We start from the raw sequence: 20,038 nt of genomic DNA, 5'->3' as shown, positions 1-20,038 counted from the left end.
TTTTTTTTTTAGAACTTGCTTATGAGTAGTAGATAATGTACATTGACTTCAGTATAAAGTTGAATTAAGTTTGAACTTGTGAATTTTACTTGGGTAATTCCTGAACATGACATTTGAATTACTTCCTTGTATCACTAGATAAAACACAAGACCAGCAGTGTATGTAATATTATTACTGACTGCACAAGTCATTTGTGGATCAATTGCTTATGATAGTGTTTTCTTGGAACGAAGCAAATTTTTTGCCTTTGCACAGATTTGAGTGGGTTTTTTTTTTGTTAAAGCTGACAATTCTAGAATCTTATTGGAACTTGCATAGTATTTTTTCTGTGTTGAAGGTGTGATCATGTAATATGCACTCATCAGATTTGTATCACATGTACAATAGCTGCTTAATTGATACATTAAGTGAGGTCCAACTGGAAACAGCATAGACTCAAGACTAAGCAATTTGTTAGGATTAATCTGTAGAACAAGCAACATAGACCCTGATCTGCCAGCGCATACTGCAGTGACAAAGTTTTTTGTTGTACTTAGATCAGAATTATACATGACTATATACAGTAACCTGTATATCAATGTGCAGTATAAAAATAGGTTTAGAGCTGTTCAGTCTTGATGTATGTTTTAAAAGACATTTCTATTCAAAATGAAGTAGTTGAGATATACAAGTTTATGCTTATGTGGGACATTCTTTTTATTTCAGGCTTGCACTCAGCTGGATGACATAGAAACATGTATAGCCATCTTGGACCAGCACGACTGGAACCTAGTGGTAAGTTTAAGGACAACAATACCCCTGAAATTTGTGAAAAAATACTTGTTAATTATAATATATTACTATCACTGATCCAGCAAGTTAGAAATAGGTGTTTCCTTTTACATCTAGCCCTCTCCCAGCCTCTTTCCTTCTGCTACTGAAATCTGCCCCATGGCATTAATTGCAGTCACAAAATAAATCTCACTATATGTGTAACAGTAATTGTTTAAGTGCTTAATTATGCCAGTATTAATGTGTTCTATCGGTGGGTAAATTCCAAAGCTGAACAAAGAGCTGTTTAAAAAAAGCTTTCAGGTACACTAATTTAGAAAAGCATTTCAAAACAAGTAAGGGAAGGGTCAGCAGTAGATTTGTTTCACTATTAGCTAATAAATTTGATGAAAAATAAAACTTCCTGGTTAGCGGTGACATGTATATATGTATAATGTTTTGACTAAGGGGGGGGGGATTTATAGCATGGTCTTGTATATACTTCATAACATATTGTGATCACTTAAAAATGCAAAGAGTTTGGTTTTATTAGCACTTCTGGTTTTGAACCAGACAAACTTAAGGATGGTCTGTTGCTTTTGGCATCTTTCCATTCATTAGCACTAGTTTGTTAACACTACTTCTCCTGAATTAAACTACTTGGAGTATTGCCATGAAACTTTATGCACATATTCATCCCATTGTCTAGTTGGTCCTACATGAAAATGGTGCTGCTCTGAAATCCAGTGTGGCCACCACTGCCAGCCATCTTGAAAAACTTACAGCTATATCCTGAAAGTATGGTCATATCAAAATAGCACAAGAGACTTCTTATGATGTCTTGTTGGTCCTAAAGGATAATGATGCCAATCTGACATAAATATGGCCTCCTTTTGTTACTCCTCCAGCATGTAAAATCTTATTGACATGTGGTTTTCACCAGAAGACTTCTTATGATGTCTGGTTGGTCCCAAATGAAAATCTGACATTGGTTGTTGAAAACTTTTTTATTGCAACTCCTCCTGAATAGATGTTCATATCAGCATCGGGTTTTCACTAAAAGACTTCTTATGATGCCTAGCTAGTCCTAGCTGAAGATGGTGCCAGTCTGATATTAAATATGGCCACCATTGTAGCCAGCTGGAAAATAAATCTTGTTTGGCATCTGATGAATGGAAAGTCATATCAACATGGATTTTTCACATGAAGATTTCTTATGATCTCTAGTTGTGCCTAAATGAAAATTTGTTCACTTGGTTATACAATACGGCCACAAAGCAATAATCTCAGACATCTTATTATCTGTGCTTCTTCTGAATGGATGGTCATATCATCATGGGGTTTCATTAAAAGACTTTAAAGGTGTTGGTCTTAAAAAATTGTGCCAGTCTGATATGCAATATGGCTACCATATGGGCCATCCTGAAATCTTGTTGTTACTTCATCTAGAATGTGGCCACCATGGCAGATATCCTGAAAATGCTGCTTTTTTTTTCTAACTAGAGACTTTTTAAAACCAGAAGCCTAATTATGGTATCTTTTTGGTCAAGAATGAAATGGCACCAAATCTGACCTCATATATTATTGCTACTGTGAACATATTAATAAATTTTGTTGTTTCTTTTGCACTTACAAGATAAGTACAGTATATAATTCTTGGATATGCCTATTGGGGCAAAAACATTGGATGAAAAGCTTACTGCTTTTATAAAATAATAAATAAATATGGGACAGTTCTGAAAACAATTTTGTTGTATTCAGCATAATGGAGATAGACCCAAGATATGTAACAGGTTTTAAGATAACTACCTCCACTCACCCTAAAAGTCTTATTATTGCTATTATTATTATTTACAGAAAGCAATCAATAGTGTTATGCATGACAACCAGATGGATTCTCCCATAGCAGGAGATCCCATACAATTTTCATCACTTCTGCGTACCCCTGGAGAACCAAACTTCTTTACAACTGGAATATTCAGTGATCCTGTTCCTCTGCGGGAGAATAACATTGCTGATTCCATGGCACACTTTGACCCTGGCTCTGCTTCTGGGCCTGGACCGTCAAGCACTGGCAACACACCACGGATGCTTCACTTTAAGGTCGAATACAGGGAAAGAAATGTTGATGTGTATGTGGCTGATAATGAACCAGTGGGTGAGTCATTGAGTTTTGTTTTCTACTTTCATTTTTGCATAATCTACCAAGCAGCACTTCAGGTACTCCAGACAATAATAAAAATTCTCCATGCTGGGGATGGGGAGTGGGGGCAGTTCAGGTAAAATTGTCATCCAGTGCCTGTCATTTTGCCTAAATACACAGAAAAAGCGAAATTGACTTTGCTTCTTCTTTAGTTTTCATCTTAGCCACTCAGTGTTTATGGATAAATATAAAACAGTTTAAACATAGTAATTTATGCTGTTTGATCAACTGTCAGTTGATTACTTATTTATGCCTGCAGTTATGTTTCAAACTGCTTGATTACCATTAATAATTTACATATGAAACTTAAGAAAGTGAGTAAATTTGATGCATTTCTAGCCCTGTCTTGATAAAATTATTAATCCTAAGCAGGTTTATAGTCAGTAGACCAGATGTAATGCAGTGTGTAATGACCTCATGCCTAAAAATAGCATGTGTGGGCAGTGTCTTTAAACATACAAACTTTGTAACAGGCTACTAGGTTACAGTCTACAGAGTTAACTGAAGATGATGTAACAGGCAAAATGACATTACAGGTTAATAGAAAGTCACTCTGCTAAACAACTGAGAGGGTAGTTACACTGTTATCTCCAGTGCGGTTGGAAATAAAAATAAATTTATGTTCTTTATTTCAGTATATAGGCTACCATCCTATTATACATAAAAAAAAGATCCATGTATTGGAGCTCAGTGCACTTATATTATAACTGGTGACTGCTTGTGGCCTAAGTGGTTATAGGGTCCACCTCATGCAGGAAGTTATGGGTTTTAAGACGTTCAGTAATGAACTGTTTGCCATTCTCATTGAAAATCATCCCTCTTTTGAAGTCAAAGCTACAGACCAAACTTTGAAACTCTCCTGATTAGACCTAAGATGATCTTAGTCACTTGAAAAAGTGCATACTAATTACATTTTCACCTTTGGTAAGAAGTTTGACCAGGATATAGTGAAATAGGTCAAATCAACATGATATGATGTTTGGGAGATAGTTTACGTAGGTTGTGTTCATACACTAACGTCTGTTCAAGTATATAGCCAGGTGAGTGATACCAGGCCACTTGGACTTCTTGTTAATGAAGTTATGGATTTTTGTGACTTTTCCAATTTGTTTTTAAACGTTTTCATCATACGTGCACAAAACTGTTTTGCTTAGAGTAAATTTGTCTGTTTTCCAGCATTTCTATACTGAATTTCCAGCATCTTTCTCCTGGAATTGTAACTATGTGATGTTCCTATATCATTGATTGGAGCCAAAAGCCATTCTAAAATAGGTTTCATGCTGTATCATTTTTATGGACCTTTTTAACTTAGAGTTTCCTTGCAAATGGCAATAAAAATAAAACTGGAAGTGAAAATGGCAGCTTTATAAAATCAGTGTGGTTAATATAGTGTACTTTGCTTTTGATTTCCCATTGGATTTGAAGACTAACATTTCCAAAATGGACTAGATATAAGGTATGCAGACAATTGATATGCTTCTACTGTTTGCAGCAGGAGCATCTTGATTCTGTTATGTTGCTACATCTTTTTGTACTGAGAAGCTCATTAGCTAGATTATAAAAAAAAACTACTAATTTTAGATTAATGAAATTTGGTATGCAAGTTTGTATGTATATGTAGATGAGTTAATTAGATTTCTCTGTTAAAATTTTATTAGGACCACAGGATAAATAACAATTGATATAGTAATAGAACACTTTTTTTAAATTTGTAGATGACCGAATTAGATTTTTATGTCACTAAAGCAATTTTTAGCTTGATATTTTGTTTATAAGAAGAGCTTATAGGATGGCCTGTCGTCTGCCATCCATGTTTTTGCTATTCCTAAACTTCTTGGAGGATGTCATTAAAATTTACACACACATTCGTCATTTTTCTAATGGGTCCTGAGTGAAAATGGTGCTGCTATATAAACAACATGGCCTTCACAGTGACCATTATGAAAACCTTGTTATGGCTTCTGTTGAACAAAGAGACATATCAACATGAAATTTAAATGAATGATTTCCTGTGTTGCATAGTTGGTACTATATGCTGGCTTTACATCTAATATGGATACCTCTGGGGCCAGTTTTGAAATTTTTTCTCTATTCTTCCTTACCAGAGAGTCATATTGACATGGGGTTTTCATCAGAAGACTTCTTGTAGTGTCTTGCAGGCCCTAAATGAAAATGATGCTTTTCAGACATCAAATATGGCCATCAAAAAAGCCATCTTGAAAATTGTGTTTATACTACTCATTTACAATGGATGGTCATATCAACATTGGATTTTTATCAAAATACTTTTAATGATGTCTAGCTGGTCATAAGTGAAAGTGGTATTGGTCTTGCATCAAATATGAAAATCTTTTTATCATTCAATAATTTCAGAGATGGTTTCAACACTCTGTTTAAAAAGAAGAAATTGTCTTATCTTGGAAGTTCTTTCTTTGTAGGCAGTAGAGCATAAGTCTCTTCCAGGAATTTGTATTCCATTTGAACTTGGACTCCTTATAGTGAAAATCTTGTTAGCATGAGTCACAAGCAATAGGGGCATCGCTTTCTTGCAAATACTTATCTAGTTTTTTTTTTCTTCTTCTTCAGCACGTATTAAAGAAATACTATCAGCTGAATTAGACATACCAGTGGGAAAACAGGAGCTTCGAGGCTGGACTAACAGAAAGGTGTATGACAATGTATGTATTCATTTGTTGAATGGTAATAAAAGATGTCTCAAATATACAGATTGCTAAATCATTTTTATGACACTTTATTCAGAGGAGTTAAGGACCTCATTCTTCAGCCCACCCTATTTGTTTCTCAAAAGTATGGATCATGTACATCATAAATCTGAAATTCTATAGGATAGATCTTGTTTATCATAAATAAGAACTCAGAAGGATAGATCTTGTATATCACAAATAGAAACTCAGAAGGATAGATCTTGTATTTCATAAATATCAGCACAGAAGGATAGATATTGTATATCATAAATAGGAACTCAAAAGGTTGGTTCTTGTCTATCATAAATATCAACACAGAAGTATAGATCTTGTCTATCATAAATAGGAACTCAGAAGGATAGATCTTGTATATCATAAATAGGAACTCAAAAGGTTGGTTCTTGTATATCATAAATAGGAACTTAAAAGGATGGTTCTTGTATATCATAAATGGCTTCATCAGTAAGTATTGAGAAAAAGTAAATGTCAGCAAGAAAATGGGTGTGCCACACAATGTACAACGCAGTTCATTTGGTTGTTTTGTTGATACTGATAGATCAATGTTTTTTAATTTAATGCAGAAAACATTTTATAATAAATCTGTATAATGTTCTTCAGAAGAAAAGTAATTCAATCTGCTGTTTGATACATGGTCTTCATTGTCTGCCACAGTATGCTGACCAGGGTTACAGTGAAGCAGGCAATATTTATGGCACTTTTTCAATTCCCTTCCACATGATCCTAAAAAGAGCTGCTCAGTCACCAAGGGACTGCCAAGTTCCACTGCTGCTTCGGTCCAGTGAAAGTGACCCTATGCCCAGAATTGCATGTATGCAAGTCTGCAGCTACATCTCCCTGTGTATCCACACTGGCTGCTTGCCCATCACCACAGGACTTGAAGGTGTCAGATGGGATAGAGGGGAGTAATGGCATGACTTGCACATGAATTTGGTTTAAGCCAGGAAGAGTTCCACACAGTCTCCTTCATTTACTGATGTGGGCCAGTCTGAATCCAATATCATGACAATGTCAAGAAGTCTGGAGACAGGTCGCTATGCAGCAAATGGCCATCAGTTCCTACTGCACCTGAGCTGATGCCCTAGTGTAATTGTGATAGTTAATAGAGTGAAATTCAAATTTAATAGGGCTGTTGAATAGATGGAAGCTTTGTTTTCTTAAGAAAACTCCTCATGTATAATCCTTAATTGTTCTGATAGCAGTCTTTATAAAGATGGAAAAACCTAATTGCAATTCTAATTAGAGCAGTGGAATTAAGCTTGTTTGCTTCTACATATGTATAAATGGATGTGTGCATCATCTTTGATTCAGATCGCTGCATTTATGTTAGCAATGAATAAAATTTAATCAGCCCAACTACTGCAGTAGGGATTAAGTGACTTATCTTACAAATAGGTGATATATAGTGTTGCTCTGACAGTATTTTATCATGTGTTTCAGACTTTAATTGAAAAATCCATAAAATTTATGTACCCATGAATATATATCTTTTTAACCAAGCCACAGCATTTTTATATCCACAAATTGTAAGTTTTTTTAAACAAAACCAAAAGATTTCAGACCCACACATTTTTAGTGTTTGCATATATGTGTTTGTGTTTGCTTCTAAAATAGCCATATTTGCTGGACATGTCATACTGAAAGAACTAGTTAACTGTATATGTTGGACATGTTAGACATAATGTGAATATAATTATCCAATGCAGTTATTGAATTTTTAAGTTTTCATTGATGTTCACTGATTAGTCACCGTTCCGGTGGCCTAGTGGTTAGAGCATCCACCTCGGATGCAGGAGATCATGGGTTTGATCCCCGGCCATGTCATACCAAAGACTTATAAAAATGGTACTAACAGCTGCCTCGCTTGGCACTCAGCATTAAGAAGTTATTGTTAGGACTGGTCGGCCTGGTGTCAGGATAATGTGACTGGGTGGGACATCATGCTACATGTCTGTGGCATGATGTCCCAGTGCTAGACATCACTATAAACTGTCACACTGCAGACATTGTAGTGATATGACTGAAAAATTGTTAAAGCTACGTTAAAAATCCAAATCACACACACACACACTGATTATTCAAATACTCTTCAGTCAAAAACAGAAGACAAACCAGGTGTAATTGATATTTCCACACTTCTCAATATCTTATGAATGATTGCTCTAAGCTTGACTGTTGTCACATTATGTTAGCTCCTCACACCATGTGTTGTGTTTGTGTACAGCAGGGTTTGAGATGATAAAAGACCTTTAGTGTAACATACATATTTAGGACCAAAGAAATAACAAAAGCAAGGAAATTAAGCTTTATTATGTAAGGTTGCATTTTCCAACATTTATAGATGTTTTCAGGGTTTACATTAACCAAATTAGTGTCATATAATTAAACCAATTAGAAACTCAACCTTTCCTACTTTCTACTCATTAGGCTCACTGACCAGCTGACTACAGTTTGATGTGCATACTGTACTGCGCTCAACTTGTGGTTGTTACATTTGTTATTCATCTTTTACCTTTTTCTAGGACAGGTTTCAATATGTAAGATGTGTCTGTTTAATATATCTAACAGCTCCTCATGCTATTGCTTATTATTGCTGTCTATGTGTAAGAAGTGAGAGAGAGAAAAAATCAATAAATGAATGCAACTGGATGGAATGTGAGGATATGATTTTGTTGAATGTGCAGTAGCAGAGAAACCCTTTGGTAGCTTACAGACTTGAAATGGTGCATCTTAAAAATAAAATTGTTGATAATGAAGCTTCTGTTTTTCAGTGATAAATACATAGTCTAGATAAATTTGTCAGCATTATCTGTCAGTCATCTTGTTGTATAATGTTGCATAATAAAAAAAATCGTGTACTATAACCAATTCTCGTCACCTTTGGGTTTTTCTATTAATGAGAAAATCACACATACTTTAAGAAAAGAATTAAGAGTTATACACTGCTGTATCCTACTAAACAGTCCACTTAAGCAGAGATGTAGAAATATATAATTTAATTGGAACAATTAGTTCTTGTGTCACTTACAGCCACATGCTTCTTCATTTATGTTTGTATCAGTTTTATAGACATCTACATGCAGACCATAATAAGCCATTTACATGCATGAACATTGAAGCCTTATTATGATGATTAAATGCATTTGTAGGGGTTTGTTTACTATTGAACTGCACAAATTTGTGCTAGTTAATTGTTATGTACTTTTAAGGCATTACACCTACTTGCTGATTAAAAAAATGCTAGTATATTAGTTTCCAGAATTAAATTGAAACACAGAAAGTTTTGAGGGAAAAAAACCAGGAAAATTGTGAAAAGAAAAAACCAAAACTGAAGCATGAACAAATCGATATTGGAAGTTGCACATATACTGGCACATAAAAAAATCAATATATCAGTATTCATTTGTTACAAGTAATAGCATATCCTTTTAATGTATTTATAAAAAATTTTTTTACTTTGAAGCAACCTTGATAATTATAGCAAAAAAATTGGGACAAATCAGGAGAAATTGGAATCTCCATCTTATATGTTTGTATGTGTGGATATGTATGTATGTGTACTTCATTATGTATGTATTTTTGTGTGTGTACATATATGTAGTATGTGCAAATGGGGCTGGACAAATCCACATGCTTGGAGCTTGGGACAAGCTCGAAATTTGGCTCACATCAAAATATGCTGATTATTTAAATTTCAAATATCCATCCCATATTTTCTTTTTGCCTTCTTTTTAAAATGTTGTTGTTGTAGGGTTTAATGTCATTTTTCAGCACACAATAGGCTATTCATGGCGGCCAGTATTAATGGTGGAGGAAGAACCCGGGAAATCCCCAGAAAGAACCACCGACCCTCGAGAAGCTACTGGCAAGCTTTCTCACATACCCATATTGGCCGGCAAATCCGAGACTTGAACCCATGCAGACAGAGGTGAGATGGCAGTGATCTGTAACGGAAAGCGCTTTAGATGTCGGGGCCACTCCTTTTAAAAACTCATTGTAATGCTGTCTTGTCATATTTTGGGAAAGCTCAAATCTTCTGAAGGTGAGTTTACATTTCCAGTCAGATACATTTTACTGTAACAACCTTGTAGCTGCTGTGTCATGGAAGATAAATTTAATCCATTTTTCAGAAAATATTACGAGAACTTCACCTACCTAAAGAGAACACATTGTTTCTGCTGACACCAGAGATAAGTCAGCCAACAGTGTCAAAACCTTTGCCATCCTCTTCTGCACTGAGGTAATTTGAAATATATATTCTTGTTTGCATTATGATATAGTAAAAGTACATTCTCAGATAGACAAGTCCTTGGCTAGTATTATGTGGCATGCTGATTCACCTATCTACTGTAGCTTATTCATTACAGTCATTGTCACATATTTCTTGTATTTGATCTTAATTCAGTGTAATGTAATTATCTCACATATGTAAGTAGCAGTGAGAGTAACAGAGTTGTATGACAATAGTTGTGTGAGATTTTTGTTACTGATCTAGGCCACAGTCTTCTACACCATGACTTTGTCCTCATAAGAACCCACCAAAGAAAGTAATCACAAGGCTTCCCATGCAAGAGGAAAGTCATGTGTGGTACCTAGATAGTAACCAAACAAACCACTATTTTCATACTCGTCAATTACAGTTCCAAATTCTGAAACCATACAAGTGTAATACATGTGAGCCCCGTAAGTGAAGTTCTCATGAGGTGCCTTATTACACTCAAGTAAATATACACAGGTTAGTATTTACTCCATTTTCACTGCCTGTTAATCAGCGACCTATTTTGGGTCTGTAACGCCTTAGTTCTTTCCAGTGGTTTTCCATTTTGAAGCCATGTTAATCATTTTACCTTCGATGGCCATTGAGTACAGCTTGGCAGTTGTGCTGAGATGACTTTTTGCTGTTGTGAGAATTCTGAATAGAGATGTATTCTTTACCAGTCTTTCTAGTCTCCACTGTCTTTATTGTCATTTCATTCACTGTCTTCACTAGGTATGTCACTGTTTTCAGTGTCATCAGTGGCCACTCCTACTGATGACTTGGTTAATGTCATCAACTTAAATGTTTCTTGCAAATATCATGCAAAGACTTTTCTTGATCTTATGTTATTGTTCTTCCAAGATAATTAATACATCTGTTAATTTCTTAAAATATTCTAGATATATACTTGAAAAATCATACATTTTTAGCCTGTTTGATCAATTTGTATGACTCATTTAAGCAAAATAGCAATTTAATCTTTCTGTGACATTACAAACAATCCATTGTTAAGAAAATGTTATTCCCACTATAGATACACCAATATGTCCTTTCAAAATAATATATGCATCAATCAGTGAAGTTTTCATCCATATATTATTACCACAATAATTGATAAATATAAAGAGAAATGGTCTCGACTCAAGTTGTACTTGTCAGTGAATATTTTTGTGAGATTATAAGCACGTTGCTGAGGTTAAGCTGTTCTACATGAATTTCTTACAGTCAGTCGGTATGTTTGGTCAGTGTCAAATTATGGCATATTCAGACCTGCCAATCCTCACGATTTTGGCATGAATTTCATTATACGAGATAGCGATTCATGGATTCACACCACATGCAAAAACTCCCAAGTTCTCAATTGACTTAAATTGTGAATAATGTAAATTTTATCCTGTAAGTACAAATTAGAATAGCAGCAGTGGCCACTCATACCCATAACGTTCCTGTATTGCTAGTCAAGATGTTAGTAGAACTATATTCAATTGTTAGAGTTCACCCTGTAGCAAGCATTGTAAAGTATGTAATCTGTATGTAGAACAGACATTTTACAAATACTTGTGCAGAAAACCTGGGCCCAACTTAAAAAAATTTATTAAAAAAAAACACCAAATGAAGACAGCTTCTTTGAATGTATGAATTTTTTAGATATTGAAAGATTAGCATGTATTGTAATTTGCTCAAGTTCATATTTTTCTGTGCATGCTCCAACTCCACTGATCATTAATCGTTCAGTATTTCATGTACTGGATTAATACTATATCATAATTAAGCTACACAGCAGTTAAAATATTTTCACCTCCATGGAAAAAGATATGTATTCCACAAAAAGTGAAATATAGATTGGAGTACACCAAATATTGTCCTTGCATTCAGCCATCATACATCGATGTACATTATGCTTTTCATACAGTGTTATGCCGCATATTTTAGAATTGGGAATATGCACAGAGACTCATATCATTGCTTGCAATTTACCTGTCATACATGTACTACATAATGATATTATTATATAGTATGTGTATGGCAGATAAATTGTGAGCAACGATACAAGCCCCTGTGGGCATGTGGCAGAATAGTGTGAAAAAGCGCATAGATATTGGAAAAATAAAGAGCACCCAGCAGATTTCAGCTCTGGAGTACTTCAAGCCACCTACTCCAGTCCTGCAAGCTACTAATGCTGAAGCATTGTTTATGAGTTTTCATGTTGAATATAACCTACCTTGTTCAGTTTGAGATCAACAACAGTGACAGTGAAAGAGTATTTCTTGTTGTAAGGAAAAATAAGACAAATGTTAGTACCACCTTAAGTGCTGAAACTTTCCAACAGTTTTAGTAACCAAGATTACACAGGAGGCGCGAAGCCTGAACTGTTTTGAAAACATTTATCATAGCCCAAGTAAGGAAGTTCAAGTCTGCCACAGCATTGCACCATGACAGATAGTGTGAAGTTGGTGTATATCAGTAAATTTGGCTGCAAATAAATTTGTTCTTGTAATTAGTGTAAATAAAGTTTTACTTTTATTTTGGGATTTTCCTATGATGCGGTACTATCAGACTGGATGAGCTAGTGTCATTGCATAATTTTTCAATAGTTCAAAATTCACTGATTTTTATCCCACTTCTCTGGAGGGTTAGCAGCTCTGCATGTTGAATTTGCAAAACTAGATGGCTTCTAGCATTCCAAATGATAGACTAGAAGGCACAAAGGTTGTTTCTAACCTAATTGTGTCACAAAGAATTGTGTGTGCCTCTTAATTATAATTGACACCACCATGCATCATCAGATTCATTTTCATTTTCATGTACAGTCAACCTCAGCTGTAAAGAAGAAAAAAAATTGCAAGTATGAATTGAACCTGCAGTGTCTCGATCAGGAGTATGATGTGGTAACTGATTAGTCGACTGAGAACTTGAACTTAACAGTGCTGGTAAAAGCATGCCTGATGCACCTCCTCCTATATTAAGTCATTGTGAAAAATGAAGCTATTCCATTCCATTGTGTATTATATACACAGCATTCATAGTCCCATATATGGCAAGCATACCATAATAGTAATTCTTGGTCTCAAATATTGATTAGCACTTCCGCCAGCAATAATTTGTGTCCTTTTTCATATCAGTGGCTGTCAATTTGTATAAGACAAGAAATACTTGATTCTACTTGAAAATTGTAGGCACACCAGAATGCTCATCAAAAAATCAATATTTCTTCCTGGACAATTAAAGATGCACTGAAAAAGGCCAATTTCTTGGGTTTTTTTATTTTTTTTCTTGCTCAAGAGAAAGTAGTATGATTAACTACCTAATAGTACTGCAGCTGTACATGCTTGTGTGTGTGTGTGTATATAATTTGGTCTGACAGCAAGTGTCTAGCAATGGCTGTATTGGCACACTTCATAAGAACTTCACTTATGGGACTCAAACAGATCACACTTGTATGGTTTCAGTATTTGCAAAAATGAGTAGTATGATAATAGCAGTTTGGTAACTAATCTAGGTACCCCACATGGACATGGCTTTCCTCTTCCATGGGGCACCTTGTAACTTAGCTAGGCAGGTGTTTTTTGCATACATTTAAGAGGACAACGTTATTAGGGCTTAGAAGGCTCTGTCCTAGATCAGTAACAAAAATCTCAGACTGTTATGCTAGCAGGATTCTGTGCTGAAAGTTGTGTGAGAAAGATGTGGGTATTTTACATAATATTGGACTATCAAAGCCTGTTGTACATTCTTTAGAACCCTTGTTAATCACTGTCAAGGATGATCACATCTTAAATCTTATTTTTTTAAAACTATATTTTTATATTGCTAAAGGCCCAAGCAATCCAAATTTACTTAAAAATGCATATGTTGGTGTACTTCTGTTTGAATATCTAATCTCCTAGTAAGCATAATTACAAAGAGTATGAGAAACATTACCCTGTAAGTAACTGTTTGTAAAAGAATCAAAGAATGAGTATTTTTAAAAAATTCATGCACTTTGCAAGGTTGAAGATCAAAGATTCCTTATTAGATATGAAAAGAAAGTATATATTAGTGAAATAATTTAGTTAAATTGACAGAATTATTGCAACAAAAGAAACAAAAATACCATGACTGATGTAAGACAGGTTTTATATTACATAAGATTCATGAAATTCTTGAATACTTTTTGATGACTTTAACATTTCTTTCACAGGGCAGGTGTTGTTATTATCAAAATTGTACAAGCATGTTCTTTTTTGTTATTCAATAACAGATGGAAGTCATAACCACATTGTTTTATGTAAAATCATTCCCAGAGTTTATAGTGATACAACTAGGTAAAAATAAAAAAGTGATATTTTTTATAATATAATGAAACATTTGATTAACTCAGATGTCAGATTAGATCTGGTAGTATCGATTTCCATGAAAATATTTCCACTCATATTACTGTATAGCAAAGAAACCAAACTTTTCCTAAATCAGCGCATCTGTATCAAGATAACCGGGTTGGATTTCGGATTTATAACAGAACACTTTTTGATGGTGATACAAATACAATGTTTATGTATGAATGACTCAAATGAAAAAAGAATTATGATTAATATATGCGTGTATAAGATCCAAATATTGGACAAAATTAACACCATCTGCAGGAACCTAAAAATGTAACATAAACGTGAATACAAGTAAATGACCATACATAGTACAAGGACAAAGGTTAATGATTCACAGTAATTTCACACTACAAAAAGAATGTTGTGTTTTAATCAAATGGTAAAAATAATATCCTTTACTCATATAGTAGAATGATGTAAAAATGGGACATGTATCATACGAAATATCTTTATTGTCCCAAAATACTGGGTATAACAAACCCCAAAATTAGCCCATGGCTAAAAGATTACATGTATGGAGTTAAACAAAACACTCCATCACTAGCATACTTGGCTACCAGTCACACTGGTCAGTCAGACAGTCAGCATTACAGGTAGTCACCGACCACCATTCAGTTCCTCGGTCAGTCAAGCAATCAGCACCCACCAATCAGTCAATAATGCCCAATCACCTGCTACTCAACCAGCAACACACTTCAATCAGCTGCATGGCTGCCGTTCAACCAGCTGCATTGTCACCACCATAGCCGTCATGGTCAACTTCTATGGCCAGCTTTACAGCTGGTACCCGGTCACCCCTGATCACCATGGATCAGCTCCACAGCTGCCAGTCAGCTCTGATCACCATGGTCAGCTCTGATCAGCTGAAAATAAATCTAACACCATGTACTGTGTTCTGTGATATGTGATTTGAATTTTTTATGTAGCTTTAACAATTTTTCAGTCATATCGCTACAATGTCTGCAATGTGGCAGTTTATAGTGATGTCTAGCACTGGGGCATCGTGCCGCAGACATGTAGCATGATGTCCCACCCAGTCACATTATCCTAACACTGGGCCGACCAGTCCTAACACTAACCTCTTAATGCTGAGCGCCAAGCGAGGCAGCTGTTAGTACCATTTTTGTAAGTCTTTGAACACCATGTACTAAGAATGACACGCATATACAATAACATGTAATGACGTTATATATGGTAAGCTATACAAATTACATTATTGGCACAACTTTACAAAGCATTAAACAGGTTCAGAAGTGAACCTACCTGTGTCCGATAAGAATCCGAAATATTGTACAATATACATAAATCACCTTGGCCTTAAATAGACAAGTGCAATGCTAATAAAGCATAACATCACCAAAATATTTAGTTCCAAGTGTCCTTTTAAGGGAAGTTTTGCTTTAGTCATGTAAACAGAGGTTACATTATTGAGAAACAGCTGTAATGATATGTCTGTTAACCTGAAACAAAATCAGAGTAAAATCTGGTCTGAACTATAGTCCAGTGATCACTACAATTTCATCCTAAAGAGTCCCAGGACTTGCATATGTTCAAACAATGAGTCCCGCTCAAATATAATGAGTACAATGATTCTGCTAATAAATAGCATACACATTGAGATACATTAAATTTCTCTATTTATAATACAAAATTAATACAACAAGGTCATTATTAATTTCAAGATGAAGTCCTTCACTTTTCTTTTAGGTCATAAATTCACCTGTCTTTCTTAGATCTCCAAGCCTGTAAAACTGACTTGTAATCAAACGTCACAGTACACTGGTCAACAGTGAAATCATTACTGACTTGAAAAGGCCCTAATCTGTAGTATTTTGGTGTGCCGAACACGAATATAACCGTGAAAAATTTGTATTGGCTCTCGTTTTGAAGATATTCATATACCTCATTTTCTATGTTTCACTGTGTAAATTTCTCCAGTAGGACTGCAGCAACATCCGGAATAATGATGTAACATTGCATAATACCATCATGCTCACATCATCCACAGTTGATTGCATCATTTTCTGATGCAATGCAATACTAATGCCATGCGGCTGCTGAAGTAAGTTGACGTCAGCAGTGTACTATACATGTGTAGGCCTATTATACTAATGCCAGGCGGCTGCTGAAGCTGACGTAAGCAGTGTACTATATAAAGCCCAATCAGATAGGTTCAGCATTTAAAATATTTTAGACGTTGTGCGAGACAGTTCAAGCTACTGTTACATAAAACTTATTATTTTATCCATTTACGTACAATAAAGAACAGTAATGCCTCGAAAGTGTGTTAATACCGCGGACAATTTTTGCTATATTTGTGGGGAAGTGACATTTGCCAACCAGAAGAAAAGTATCAATTCTCAAGTGAAGAAGGCATATCATCTTTACTTCGGATGCAAGGTTGGTGACCAAGACAAGCCTTGGGCTCCGCATATATGCTGTGCTACATGTACAACACAGCTTTCACAGTGGTTGAATTGCAAAAGGTCATCAATGCCGTTTGCAGTCCCAATGGTGTGGAGAGAGCCAAGCAACCACCTAAATGACTGTTACTTCTGCTTGGTTCCTCCTCTTTCCGGCGGAATAACGAAGCGAAAGAAGTCGAGAATAGTCTACCCAAACATTCCGTCTGCATTGAGACCAGTTCCACATAGTGAGGGACTTCCTATTCCAGAACCTCCAGCAGAATATTCTCTTGATTCATCTGACGAAGACAAAGGTGAGTCGACCTGTTCTTCTCCTGGTCCATCAGCATGCAGTGATCCAGATTTTCACTGTGGTGCATCATCAACCCCACACAGAATAACACAGGAAGAACTAAATGACCTGATTCGTGATTTGGACTTATCAAAGAACAAGGCAGAATTGCTAGGATCAAGACTCCAACAATGGAATCTTCTAGAAGAAGATGTCACAATTACTGCATATCGAAAGCGCCACCAGCAATTGGAGCCTTTCTTCAGAAAGGAAAGTAATCTGATATTCTGTTCCGATATTGAGGGCCTCATGAATGCTTTAAAAATCACTCATGACCCACAAGAATGGAGACTATTTGTGGACTCTTCGAAACTGAGTCTCAAGGCTGTGCTTTTGCACAATGGAAACATTCTTCCATCTATTCCAGTAGCGTATGCTGTCCACATGAAAGAGACATACGATAACTTAAGGCAGCTACTGAATTCCATTGAGTATAACAAGTACAGCTGGCACCTCTGTGGTGATTTGAAGGTAGTTGCCCTTTTAATGGGACTGCAGCAAGGATATACAAAATACATGTGTTTCTTATGCGAGTGGGATAGCCGAGCAAGGGAAATGCACTACATGAGGAAGGAATGGACTCACAGGCAGAATGTAGCCATTGGAGAGAAGAATATCCAACACCCAGCTCTGGTTGAGGCTCAGAAAATCTTGCTACCACCCCTTCACATCAAACTAGGTTTGATGAAGAACTTCGTGAAAGCCATTGACCGGACTTTGCCAGCATTCCGATACCTGCATGAAAAATTCCCTCGACTCAGCGAAGCAAAGATTAAAGAGGGAGTTTTTGTGGGTCCTCAGATTCGAGAGCTTTTCAAAGATGACCGGTTCAACAACTTGCTGGAAGGTGACGCGAAACAAGCATGGAATGCTTTTCGCCTAGTTTCTACAAACTTCCTCGGAAATGTTAGGGCAGAAAACTATAAGGAACTAGTAGAAGACATGTTGATGAAGTATAAGAAACTTGGCTGCAATATGTCTCTAAAGATTCACTTCCTTCATTCCCATTTGGATTTCTTTCCTAGCAACTGTGGTATTGTTAGTGATGAACACGGCGAACGTTTTCATCAAGATATCGCAACAATGGAACAAAGATACCAGGGAAAATGGTCCACTACAATGCTGGCTGACTACTGCTGGACACTCCTCAGAGATGCTCCCGAACAGCTGTACAAGAGACAGGCGAAGAAATCTAAGATGTAGTCAATGACTTGATTTTTTATAGGTAGGCTATTACAGTTGACCTTTTACTATTGGAATGCATTTCGTTATGTAAACATTAATTTCTTGCAGATTACAAAAAAACTAGAGCCAATTTTGCAATTTGACTGTCATATTCGTGTTCAGCACATAAAAATTGATAAGAATTGACTAATTTTATTTCAGTAACATGACTTTTGTAAAAATTTGTTGTCCAGTGGTACATAGTTTTACAGCCATCAGTTTGTTCCAAGTCTTAATATTCAGCCTGTTTCTAGCTTTAACCAGGATTTTGTTCCGGCCAGATAACCCACATGCACATCTGAGGTTAGTACAAGTGCTGCTAACTTGAGCAAGTTTGTAAAATCCTCTCTGTGGTGGAGGTCAATTAAATGCCACAGTTTACACATCACATCTTGTGGGTACTTCTCAGCCAGAACTATTTTCTTAATTAAAGTCCACTCTGTTTTTGCCTTAACAGAGTCAATAATAGGTTCTGATGTTTTTTTTCTCTCAATACTTCTGTTAGTTTCCCATTGTAAAATTTTTGCTTCTTCATAATATGTTCACAGTCTGTCAATCTCTTCATCTCCGTATGTATCCACTTCTGTTTTTGATCTGCTGATCAGTCGCATGGCAAGAATACCAAAGCTTGTAAGTAGGTCGTCTGTTGTAAATCTAGACTGAATATTCTCAACTAATGAGTCAGTGAAGAGTTTAGTGATTTTCTCCAGGCTGAAGTTTTTCTTTGTGAGCTGATGATCCTCCTTAAATTTATTGCCCTTCAGGTCTTCCTGGAGCTTTTGCATGTATGGAGTTTCAAAGCTATATACCTTCTGCAATCAGCAATACACTCATCAGTTTTCACCTTCACAAGGGCCATGTCCACATTTTCTTTCTGGAAGAACTGACTGAGAATGGTTACAGGTACCATTGCATCCATCATCATGTCTGTTGTAGAAATAAAACTTTGAGTAGCTATCTTTTTCTTCATCCCTCCAGCTTTGTGATCCTTGTGACTGGCTTCAGCCAGGTAGGTAAGCAAGCTATCAAGAGTTCTCCATACAGCAGTAAGGGCACTAAAGTAAGACAACCACCTCACTGAATGGAACTCCTTATATATGAGACATGGATCATCTAAAACCACCTGTATGGCATGTAGTTGAACCTCATGTTGACTACTTCCCTTAAAATAGTAGAAAAGACCAATCATTATTTGCTGTGGGTTTTTTTAAAGGCTCTATTTTCTCTGCAGCCTGGGGGGTATACAGTGCCAACCATTGGGCAACACAGTGAACATTATGCACATGAGGATTTTCCCTTCTCAACATTGCAGCTGCTCCTTTTTCCTTGCCCATCATAGCAGATGCTCCATCTGACCCCAAACTCAATTATTTTTCTATTGGATCACCCTTATCTGACATTTCTTTCATAATGGATGCAGCGATTCCTTTCCCAGTGGCATCTAAGCATTCAACATTGCACACATAATGATACTCTGGAATAAAGTCTTCATTCAGTGTCTGAGCATGCATGACCAGCCTTTTCCTGCTGGAAATGTCAGTGCTCTCATCTGCAAGTATTGTTACCACAGGAGATTTCTTAATTTTAACTGTTAAAGCATTGTTAGCAAACTCTGCTAATGACTCCAGCAGTTCACTGGCAATCATTGAAGATTCATAATTGATATTACTCTTTCTTAGAATGTCAGACTCTTGAATTCACAATTCATGTAAAAGATACACAAAAGACTTAAATTTGTTCAGTGGAATGTCTTAATCT

General features: G+C 36.0%; 1 protein-coding gene across 1 annotated transcript in view; it reads left to right on the top strand.

Annotated features, from left to right (window-relative positions):
* Window positions 1–616: 616 nt before the first annotated feature.
* LOC149807077 (FAS-associated factor 1-like) overlaps window positions 617–20,038 on the top strand; it is a 101,945-nt gene continuing 82,523 nt past the window's right edge. Inside the window, exons 1-4 of the mRNA XM_089961557.1 lie at window positions 617–775; window positions 2,609–2,909; window positions 5,541–5,632; window positions 9,808–9,917. Coding sequence (XP_089817683.1) covers window positions 2,627–2,909; window positions 5,541–5,632; window positions 9,808–9,917 — 485 coding nt within the window. The 5' untranslated portion in view covers window positions 617–775; window positions 2,609–2,626. The remainder of the gene's footprint in view (window positions 776–2,608; window positions 2,910–5,540; window positions 5,633–9,807; window positions 9,918–20,038) is intronic.

The sequence above is a fragment of the Sinohyriopsis cumingii genome, chromosome 1 (genome assembly GCF_028554795.1).
Source record: "Sinohyriopsis cumingii isolate HCF-2022 chromosome 1, ASM2855479v2, whole genome shotgun sequence".
In the NCBI taxonomy this organism is placed as follows: Eukaryota; Metazoa; Mollusca; class Bivalvia; order Unionida; family Unionidae; genus Sinohyriopsis; species Sinohyriopsis cumingii.
Note: the sequence above shows the minus strand (reverse complement) of the source record. Positions and strands in the feature narration are given on the sequence as shown.